Source organism: Erythrolamprus reginae, chromosome 1, assembly GCF_031021105.1.
Source record: "Erythrolamprus reginae isolate rEryReg1 chromosome 1, rEryReg1.hap1, whole genome shotgun sequence".
NCBI lineage: Eukaryota > Metazoa > Chordata > Lepidosauria > Squamata > Dipsadidae > Erythrolamprus > Erythrolamprus reginae.
The window spans coordinates 300,262,918-300,274,923 of NC_091950.1; the positions used below are offsets into that span (position 1 = coordinate 300,262,918).

The 12,006-nt window shown below is 38.3% G+C and overlaps 1 protein-coding gene across 1 annotated transcript in view; it reads right to left on the reverse strand.

Moving 5' to 3' along the window:
• Positions 1-12,006, reverse strand: part of LAMA4 (laminin subunit alpha 4) — a 124,117-nt gene that overhangs the window by 58,176 nt on the left and 53,935 nt on the right. The window contains exons 5-7 of the mRNA XM_070733359.1: positions 10,178-10,392; positions 4,963-5,058; positions 2,781-2,932 (exon numbers count right to left, since the gene is read on the reverse strand). Coding sequence (XP_070589460.1) covers positions 2,781-2,932; positions 4,963-5,058; positions 10,178-10,392 — 463 coding nt within the window. The remainder of the gene's footprint in view (positions 1-2,780; positions 2,933-4,962; positions 5,059-10,177; positions 10,393-12,006) is intronic.

A 12,006-nucleotide genomic window follows, 5' to 3' on the forward strand; every position in this document is an offset into this window, starting at 1 on the left:
TTTGATTATAAGATAGGGTAGGTTATAGAAAGAAGAAGGTCACGTTGTAACCTTAGAGTAAAAGGTAACATATAATTGCATAACTACTATGCAGAATTGTGGAAACCACTTCTTTGTATCTTTTAAAATTTCTTTTCTTTTTTCTTGCATCTTTCTGATTCTTTCTTTCCTTCTGATTTATATTAGTTTATATTAGTTTTTATCTTGCTTTCCAAAACTGTACATAAACTGGTGCACACTCAGAGGCAAAAATAAAAGTAAAATCTATTCATGAATCTGATTTGGCACCTATTTTTATAGATATGTATGTTATATTAATTGATGAAACTCTATTGTTTAAATCTTCACTTCCTGAGTCCAGAATCTCTTTATCTTTTCCTTAGAAATTATGGAAGACAATTCCTTCCCCTTTTAATAAATGTTTATACTTAGAGAATTCAATTTCTTCCTTTTAATTCCTTCAACTCCCCCTCCAGTTTATACTCTCCATTTTAAAATTTATTTTGTTTACTTTGGGCATTGATTTTCTAGTTTATTTCAAGAAACCAAGGATGGTTACAGTAAAAATCAATACATTAACACTCCAATATGCACTAGATTTTATAGCAAGAAAATGTAACAGCAAAGTACTTCAACTGGACAACTCATATTAATATTTTAGGTTTTAGCACCAACTTTCAGAAAGCTGTTAACAAGAAAATGAGTTAAATCTTCTCTGCGGGGATATTGCATAATTTGTAGGGTCATTAATTTGCTCGACAGTACTTTACCTGAGGGGCTTCAGGAATTGTTAAGACATAGAAGTTTTCGCCAAATGATATCAATATAGGGGAAGAGTTGTATAGGTGAAAGCAATTCATGGGATATTCTGATTTTAAAATATACAGGGCTTTAAAAGTCAAATAGTAGCTAGAAATGGAGAGTGTAGCAGTTTCAAGAAATGGAGGTCCTATTCTTTGTTAGCCAATCTGCTGCAGTATTTTCATTTGCTTTTCAAAGACCACTGTATGCAATATAGAGCAGAGCAGCAATTGAGATATTGCTCAATTTTGAGCAAAAAGAACAAACATTGGCAAAAGGAATCCGAATCTTATATATAATAACAACAACAACAACAACAACAATAATAATAACAACAACAAATAACAATAAATAAATTTTATATAAACTGAACAAACAAAATCTCACAGATAACCCCCACTCAGTAAAAGATCTTGGAATACTAATATCAAATGACTTAAGTGCCAAAGCCCACTGTCGCCCTCTCCGAAGACTCGGAGCATTCCCCCACGTCCGGGTAGTAACCCACCCCTGGAGCTAGGGCAATGGCTCGTGTGCCTGCAGATATGGCTCTGCATGCCACCTGTGGCACCCATGCCATAGATTCTCCATCACTGACTTATAGGAACCAACCATAGCTGAATGGGAAAGAACTAATCTAAATATCTTTTAATCTTGACTGATACTGTCCATTCACTATACTCATATGCAGTGCATGTATGTCTCTGTATCTCTTTATCTTCCTCTCTCTCTCTTTCTCCTATCTCTATCTCATCTCTATGTATCTTATTTCTACTTAGGCAAATTAAATGAACGTATGAACTGATATACCACAGAACTGTGTCTGAGGTTGCACAAGCTGAAATTGAAGTTGCCTCAGTGGTAATAAATCTGGAGTGACCAAGGTACACATATCATGTTTTATTTCATTGTGATGTTAATGACTTAGAAACTTGCTGAGTTGAAATTTCTGCACACTATAACTCAATCTATTTATAGTATCATAGAATTGTGGAATTGGAAGGGACCCCAAAGGTCATTTAATCCAATCCTCTGAGATGTGCAGGAGAGTTAAACCATGCACAAAAGGCAATTGGCCAGTCTCTTGTTAAAAACTGTAAGAGAAGACTCACAACCACTCTAGGTAAGGTGCTGTATAGATCCTATTGCCAGCAAGTTTTTGTTACAGTATATTTAAAATGGCTCTTGGTAATTGTAATTTGTACTCGTTATTTCTGATCTTTGTTTCTGTGGCAATGGAAATTAGATCCTGACCATCTTGCCCAAGTATTAAAATGTTTGGGCAATCCTTTTATATATCCAACTTCTGATATTATGCATTGTCATGGGTTCTATTTCTCATGGCAAATAATAGCTGAAAAGTCACAAATTTAAAATGGAACAGTATTATTATTATTTAGACAACTAAATTATAATTTAATTGTCTAAAACCCCAAGTCACCAAGACAACTAGACACAAGAACAGTTTTTCCCCACAACTGTCATCACTCTGCTAAACAAATAATTCCCTCACCACTGTTAAACTATTCACTAACGCTGCATTATTGTTACCATTGGTCTTCTCAACATTCCTATCACCCATTTTCTCCCATTATGACTGTATGACTGTAACTTGTTTATATTTACGATTTATATTAATATCGATTGTTTTCTGATTGCTTATTTGTACTCTATGACAATAATTGTTGTACCTTATGATTCTTGATGAACTTAGCTTTTCTTTTATGTACACTGAGAGCATATGCACCAAAGACAAATTCCTTGTGTGTCCAATCACACTTGGCCAATAAAGAATTGAACTGAATTGAATTCTATTCCATTCCATTTTTAAAAATAGTGGCCCAGCTTTCATTTCTTCTTTTCTCCCACTATACAAATTTTACCTAAGCCTTCCCATTCCTGTTTATTTTAACTCTGAATGGAAGCTGTTTCTGGAAATGATTTCTTATGATGAGATTGAAGAAGAAAAAGTTATGTACCTCGAGAATAAAAGTAGTGGCATTGAGATGGTGCAAGTGTTTGTGAGCTGCAACTCCAGTGGAGATGCTTAGCAGAATTTCTTTGCTTTCCTCAATGGATTGGATTGATAGGCTGATATCATCCATCAAGTCCCAAATGCATTTGTCACAACCTAGCAATAAATGAAAAGGTAAACAGTTGAAAATGGATACACACATTCTTCTCAGAATCCTACAAACTGAAGTGCCCTTTCTGCTTTTTAAAAGAATGTTCCTGCTTGTTTTCCCCATTTAGGAAAGCATCTGCCAAAAGGATGCACAATACAAGGGATTAACAGTAAGAAATCCAGATTCTTGTTGTATGGTTATTACCAGTAATATTGAAGTAATAAAACCCTTATATCAAAAATATATAATGTTGAACGCAATTTTTTTTTATATTTCTAGATTGCTTTAAATTCACAGAAAAACAATAACCTAAGTGTACAGTGTTTTCAAGGTGAAATACCTACTGTCTTACCTAACAAGTACCGCATATAATTAGGAAACTATACGAAATGCCCTTTTGCAGGACAGCAAGAGAAAAAATAACAGGTAAGTGGAAGAATTAATTAAAAGCAAAAGAATCTAACTATTCCAGAATACCCCCCCAAAAAAGGAAAAGAAAGAAAGAAAAAAAGACCCCCCTCCTGTGGCTATTAATCAGCCAATTCCCAAATATAAAGGGGTTTATTTATAATGGGATACTATACAGATTTTATTTCCTAAATACCCATATTTTTTTGGAGTATAAGACACATCTCCCCCCTCAAAAGAGGGTGAAAATTTGGGTTTGTCTTATACTCCAAATGTAGTTTTTTGGAAGCTTTTTTTTCAGCCCTAAGGAGGTGCTAACAATCTTCCTGGCTCTTACAGACTTGCAGGGTTTGTCATTGCTACTCTCTCCGAAGAAGTTTTTTTTTTTTAGCCCTAAGTCTTTGGAGGCTTTTTCCCCATTGCTACTCACTCTGAATAAGGTTTTTCTAAGCCCTAACAAGGGGATAAAATAATGTGCTGAAGATGACCAGACTAAGGACACTAGCCACATGAATACCTGGTAGGCAGATTTCCCTCCCTATTTTCCTCCCCCAAAACTAAGGTGTGTCTTATACTCTGGTATGTCTTATACTCCAAAAAATATGGTACTTTATCTCTGTGAATGCCATATTTAACATCAGAAATACACTGAAGAAAAGACATTAGTTCCTGTTTAATAATCTATCCAAAGCTTAATTTCGCAAAAGAATGATCTGGGGCTGAAGCTTGATAGAAGTCAAGACTGAATTTGGATTTTTTTTTAACCTAGTTACTTTATTAATTTATGGTCAAACCCCCAAACTTTAATGTACAGGTAATCCTTGAGTTACAACAGTTTGTTTAGTGACCATTCAAAGTTACAATGGCAATCGAAAACAGTGACTTATTAGCATTTTTCACATTTTTCACATTTAAGACCCTTACGGCATCCCAATTGTCATGTGATCAAAATTTAAAAGCTTGGAAACTGACCCGTATTTATGATTGTAATGTTCCAGGGTTTTGTGATCAACCTTTCAACCTTCTGATGAACAAAATCAATGGGAAAATCTGATTTATTTAAAAACCATATTACTAATTTAACAACTGTGGTGATTCACTTAACAACTGGGGAAAAACTCACCTAACCACTGTTTCAATTAGCAACAGAAATTTTGGATTCAATTTAAGTCGAGGACTACCTGTAGTATATTCTAATGACTATCTTTTTTTACATCTATCATTCCCAGGAGTGGGCTCCAGTTGGAACCCTAAATTGTGCTTGCCGCCGAGGTTCATGAATGCTACTGTGATTTTGCTACTGCACCTGTGGAGGTAGCAAAATTGCGCACGGAGCTGCAGATATGCCCGTGTTTTAGCATGCGCGGAAGCAAAAATATCTTGCCGAAACATAGGTGCAGCTGTGGCTCCGTGTATGATTTTGCTACCTCCACAGGTGCAGAAGCAAAATTGCTCTGGCCCCAGAAGCACTCACGAGCCACGGCGATGAGTCCAATTTAGCATTCTGGCTGATCATTCCATAAATTAGTGCTGGCCAAAAGGAAGAGAGAATATGTATAATCTAGAGATGTAAACATGGGGAAGAAGGACCGAGTGTAGCAACATAACACATTCCTGCATTTCTTACTGATATCTGGGCAATCTGTGACTGGAGCAGGCATTGGAGGTTCTCCGAGGCATTGTCCTGTTCGACGGTCACAAGGTGCTCCTCCACAGTTGCATGCTGGGAAAAGACAGGTCAGTTTATTACTATGCAGTTGTTTAAAACTGTAAGCATGCAAGTGAATAAATAATGATTTTATACTAGGATGTTGTGAGCTCTCTGCGATAGTCTAGATCAGAAATACTAGCTCTTTCTTTTTTGGGGGTGGGGTCAGCAGGGGCTTGCTCCCAGTTTGGACTGGTTCTTAGAACTGATAGTGATGCTGGCAGAAGGCTCTGCCCACCCACCTGGGATGCTCCGCCCACCTGACCGTGATTATCCGCCCATCTGCCCAGAATGCTTTTGAATATGTGCAGAAGTGTTGCACACGTGCGCGAGCGTGCATACAAACCAGTAGCAAAATCATTTACATCTCACCGTTGGGTGGGGTGTACATTAATAGAACCTTGCAAGATTGAAAGTAGTTCTCCCCTCCTTTCCTTTTACTCTCTGTAAAACTGGGAAGGGTCCCTTCTGAATACTTTTTATGCCAACACCTCTTCTGTGAGTTGAGACATCTTTTACATGCCATTTATCCAGTTGACGGTTCTACAGTATACACTTGGATCTTCATTTCTTAATTCCTCTACCTATGCCCTCAAATCCCCTTCAACTTATTTTCCTTTCCCTGCTGTTTCTTTCCTGGATCATTTTTCTACAATCTTCAGCCATCTCAATTGTTGTCCAAAGCTCCTGCCTTCATGAATTTTTCTCTCCATTATTTTTGTCAATTGAGGCCAGCTGCCCAGGAGTCAGAAATGCAGGCAGAAATGTGAAATTCTGAAATAACTTGACATTATATTTTAAAGAATTGGGTTTTTAAAGAATTTGCCATCTCCACCACCCATATAAAAAATATTGACCCATCTGATCATCTAAAATGCTCAAAAAATATTGATCCATCTTATCATCTAAAATACTGAAATATACTTTGGCTTTGGTCTGGGAATCTCTTGACCTCTTTCCTCTAAAAAGGCATTGGATGGGCTTATAAGAAATGTGCTGTTTTTATACCCTGACCACTTTCATTATCTAAAGTGCATTTTCTCTGCATTCTGGAGCTTTCTCATTCAACTGTAGCACCATACCTACCCTAAATTCAGACACAATCACTTGTTAAAGATGTGAAGACTCTTTAAGCTGTTAATTTCATACAATTTTTATAGTGGAAAAAGGGGCTTAAAATGGTGAATAAAGACAGATGTTTCATAAGAAATATTTAGAGCATTAGGGAGACCAGACAGGCAGAAAGCCATTATATATCCTAATTCAATAATTTGGCATTAGAAGTAGTGTTGGGAGAACCCAACGAAGTTCGGGTTCGGCGAGTTCGGACGAACTTTGCTGTGAAGTTCGGGTGAGTTTGCCGAGCCCGAACAGCAGCAGCGCTGCTGCAGTATCCTTTTCCGTAAAAATAAACAAGGAAGTGGGGAATTCCCCACCTCCCTTTTGTTCCTTTTATTTTTACGGAAAATGATGGCGCAGCGGTGCTGCAAGCGAAAGGAGGTAGGGAATCCCATGATGGGATTCCAGGGGCAGGGCTTTGACGTCACGGAGATGCCTTCCTCCCCGTTTCGGCCAGCCAGGAAGGAGTCTCCGTGACGTCAAAGCCCCACCCTCGGAATCCCATCGGGGGATTCCCCACCCTCCTCCAGGGCTGCGGCATTTCACGGTGTTCGAGCAAACGGCGAATGCCGAACCTGAACTTTTAAAAAAGTTTGGGTTTGGGTTCAGCATGACGAACACTGCGAAGTTCAGCATGAACCCGAACTTTGCAAGTTTGATTCGCCCAACACTAATTAGAAGCAAAGATATATGTAAATTTTTATATTATGAGGTCAAGACATGATTTCCCTTTCCTCAAATTATATAATCCAAAGTAAATAGGCTTAGAAAAATAGCTGACTGATAGTTGATCAATTTTTTTTTAAAAAAAGGTTCGGGCAAGCATTAATCACAATATAGTATAGTTTAAATCTATTTTAGCATACAAATTTACCATATTATATTACTGATACTATCCCTCTTAGAATTTTAGGGGGAGGGGGGAAGCATTATAGTCAGTGTTAACATCTGGTTAACTGCCTGGACTAGACCCTGCAGTTTACTTGACAAGATATTTTTGGAAGTGGTTTGTCACTGTCTCCTTCTTAAAGATGGTTGAGGGGGAGGCTTTGTGCTTAAGGTGGGACTAAAACTCAGGATCCCCCAGTTTCTAGCCTGGTGTCTTAACCACTATACAAATTAGCTCTTCATCTCTTTGTATCTCTTAATAAAGTTTTAGATATCTGGATGATTATATTTAATAGCCTTTCTTACTTGATCAAAGAGGTTCATTGTATATACTGTACATCTTTTTTACATGTCTATATATAGTATGACTACATGGTTGTTCAGAAATCTAAGTGAATTTAAGGCTGCATTCATGTGCTGCCTTACAAATTGTATTATTTTAAGACCCAAGGCATTGTGACAATTGGTAGTTGTTTTTCTATAAAACAAGTAATAGATATGTAGGTTTGGGGAAAATGTATGCAAGTATCAGAAAATAATTCCAGAAACAATTATTTCAATTGAACAATAAATGGTTTTTAAAAAAAAATCATGACCTAAATAATTTATGTGTTAAACATATACGTTTGCAGCATAACAGCTCTGAGGAAATTTATGACATACAAAAAGTAACACTCTTGCAGTTTTGAATGTCTATGCTCTTATATTTATGAAATAATGTTATTTTGGTAATGGGCTCATTTGCGCAATCATGTTAATAGAATATCTATGATTTCCCATTAGATGCTTGCTAATTTACAATTTCAATGCCCTAACCCTATAACACTGATAAAAAATTCATGCATTATTTTTCATACTGACTTTTAAATCTCTGAATTCTAAAAATAAAGCTGGCTATATTTATCTATTATGTTGGAGTGTTCAAAATACTACAGATGAGAAATAACCCTACCTATACCTATAGAGAAAGTGGACAAAATTCCCAAATGTATATAATTATTATCTCAATCAACAGACTGTTATCATGAACATAATATAAAGGTTCTTTTAAAACCTTATACTGCTTGAAAGGATAAATTATTCATTACTTTCAAGCTAAAAAACCCCCAGAATAGCAATTTTTAAATGTTGGACTTCTAAAGGATTCATTTTTGGAATATATTAATTTTTGGGGCCCTTTTGTCTTATTATGCTTCTAAAATTAGCTTAATCCCTAGGCTGGGTTGGTTTTTACTGTGATATAAATGTGTACATTGCATGATTAATGCATTACTGCAAAGCAGACAGATATCCTTTATGGATAATAATGCCAGTATATTAATCTGCTTTACTTTAAAGGCACAAAGAAGCCAGATTCTCTGTGAAATAATTTTCAGAGCAATAGCAAGTATATCTCCAGTTAGAAATTATACCTCCGTGGTACGCGAAGTCATATCTGAGGACATGCCCTATGTCAGCTCCAGTGCACATGTGCACACCGGACAGGTAATTTTGGGCATTCCAAAGGGTGGAGAGAGACTGTTACCATCCCTCACCAAGCTTCAGGAAAGCCTCCGGAACCTGTGGATGATGAAAAATGACCCAATGGGCCTACGGAAGTTTGGAAACAAATTTTAAGTTGGGCCATTGAGCCATTTTTTGCCCTCTCTATGATTCAGGAATGCCTCCTGAATCCTATGGAGGATTAAAAAAAGGCCAAACTGCCCAACTGGAAGTCCGGAGGCTTTGGTGAGGTCTGTGCGTATGTGTAGGGGGACAGCACAGGGAGTTGTGCATGCATGCATAGGTGGGAGGCAGAACATTGCAGTATGGGTGTGGGCACGCCTGCTTGTGCCATCTTGCGCAGGCATGTCCTTTTGGCAGCTGAGCAAAAAAAGGTTTGCCATCACTGGTGTAGGCATTCCCACTTGAACAAGAGGTTAGAGTAGAAGATCTCCAAGGTCCCTTCCAGCTGTTACTCTATTTCTGGTTTTTATTATTATTATTATTATTACTATTTATTAGACTTGTATGCTGCCCCTCTCCGAAGACTCGGAGCGGCTTACAACAAATACAAAGCCCAAATCTAATATTAAAAACAATTATAAAAACCCATTATAAAACCGTCATACCATCCAAAAATGAAACAGCGAAGGGTCAGTTATGTCCCCCAAGCCTGGCGGCATAGGTGGGTTTTCAGTAGTTTGCGGAAGGCAAGGAGAGTGGGGGCTGTCCTGATCTCTGAGGGGAGTTGATGCCAGAGGGCCAGGGTCACCACAGAGAAGGCTCTTCTCCTGGGGCCCGCCAGATGACATTGTTTTGTCGATGGGACCTGGAGAAGGCCAACTCTATGGGACCTAATCGCTCGCTGGGATTCGTGCGGCAGAAGACGGTCTCAAAGGTATTCTGGTCCGATGCCATGTAGGGCTTTATAGGTCATAACCAATACTTTGAATTGTGACCGGAAACTGATCAGCAGCCAGTGCAGGCTGCAGAGTGTTGATGAGACATGGGCATATTTAGAAAAGCCCATGATAGCTCTCACGGCCGCATTCTGCATGATCTAAAGTTTCCGAAAACTTTTCAAAGGTAGCCCCATGTAGAGAGCATTACAGTAGTCGAACCTCGAGGTGATGACGGCATAATTAACTGTGAGCAGTGACTTCCTGTCCAGATAGGGCCGCAACTGGTGCACCAGATGAACCTGGGCAAATGCCCCCCTCGCCACAGCTGAAAGATGTTTCTCTAATGTTAGCTGTGGATCGAGGAGGACACCCAAGTTGCGGACCCTCTCCGAGGGGGTCAGTAACTCCCCCCCTAGGGTAATGGGCGGACAGATGGAATTGTCCTTGGGAGGCAAAACCCACAGCCACTCCATCTTGTCAGGGTTGAGTTTGAGCCTGTTGACACCCATCCAGACCCCAACAGACTCCAGGCACCAACACATCACTTCCACCGCTTCACTTTTATGCTTATATTCCCAAATTTATTTTATGTATCCATAAAATTTGTTCTTGTTTGCTATAAACTCAATATTTCCGAGGGAGATGGTGGTTTAGAAATATGAAATTTAGATAAATAGTCAACAGAGGATCATTTTTTCACGCAAATCCATGGAACAAATAAAACATTTTACTAAAGATAGTACCTGTGCATTTTTCGGCTTTTCTAGCATCCCCATAATAACCAGGAGCACAGAGTTCACAATTGAATCCTGTGGTACTACGCATGCAGTTGCGACACTGGCCTGTCACTTCATCACAATCCTCAACGATCAAGTTAGGATCCGAATTGCCACTGCAATCACATTTTTTGCAAGTACTGCCAATCACCAAAGGGTTTCCATAATAACCAGGAGCACATCTGGAGTGAAAATAAAAACCTAGCAATTAGTAATACACATGTCTTTCAGTTCTTTTGTCCTGGTGGCATTCGGGAGGGCAGGGGTGTGAAATAAAACAAGGTAGAAACTTGGAGCACTTCCAGCACCCAGAAATCTGATCTTTTGCTTTGATCTCCAGAGTTCCAAGGTTGAAGTTTGCATTGCTACCCTACCCTTATCTAACACCAATATATTTCATTAAATGTTACCTTTCTAGCTGCTAATATTTCTGCTTTGAAGTAGCAGATTGGTGAGGAAAATAAATTATAAGAAATCATGCCAAAAGGTCATGCTGGAACATAATTTTCAAATCTCATCTGCTTGATATATTCTTCAATTTTTCGACATATGTGTTAAAGACATTTGAAAAGTGTTTTTTTTTTTAAACATTTTTTCCTGGGGCCATTGGGTGCTGCTTGCCCTTTCAATGGGAAATCAGCTGAAATGCAATTCATTCTCACATAATTCTTAATGCTCATATGTATATAGGAGCACCTCTTTTTAATGAGGGAGCTGAATTCACTGAGGTTCATTCTAATAACTTGTTCTGATGTTGGACAAATGTTTGCATTCAGTCATTTCATGGGAACAACCCAAACCAAAGAGAGCCTGCTCATAAAGTCATCAGGGATGCAAAAGTAGAGCCACAAGTGATCCATTTCTCCCCTCTGCCCAGCAATTGCTGCCCTGGAAATGCCTGAAACTGTTTTGATTTCTAATAGATTTAATACTCTTCAACACTTCTACTCTACAGTGAAAATGGCTCCAATTCCACCACTCTTAACAGCCTCATGCCATCAGCAGCCAGCTCCCTATCGCCTTAACATTTAAAAAATAATAATAATGAAAGTGCAGCTCCCAGATGCAAAAATCTAACTGTTCTATGAAAGCTTTTTCATTTTTATAGGTTGTTCCTCCCATTCATTTGAATTCCCATTCAATTTATTTGATTCATATAACGTATCCTATGCTTCTCCTCCCTTCCTCTCTTCAATGCAGGTGGATTTATGATGGGGACTCTACATGCATCCAAAGTATGCTGGGTACTTTGCACACTTGTGAATTGCATATGAATGTGAGTTCCTTCTTACATAATTCTTAACACTCATGGGTATGTAAAGCAATTTTTTCAGGGGTGGGTTCCTCCCAGTTTGGACCAGTTCGCCAGCAACCCGCTGGAACATCACAATGACATCACTGAAACAGATTTATTGGTGCTGGTCCATGGGCGCCACCATCTTTTTAATTTTTTTTATTTTTCTAAATTTTTTAATTTTTAATTTTTTCTTCTGAGCATGCACAGAAGCTGAGTTCTGGAACTGTGCATGTGGTAGTCATCTTTTTTTTCAGTTTTAAAAAATTTGGGGGGGATTTTTCATTACTGCCCATTTGAGGTGCCGATGTTGCAGAGAGATAAGTTGGAACCTACCCCTGACCTCTTTAATGAGGGAACTGAATTCACTGAGGATCATTTAAAAAAACTTCAGTTGGAACTAGTCTTCAAGGAGCTCTACAAAGCAGGCATTTGTTGAGATGCCAATGTTGTGAACCCCCTCGGTTTATTTTCAGTTAGTCTTTGTAAACTAAATTACATG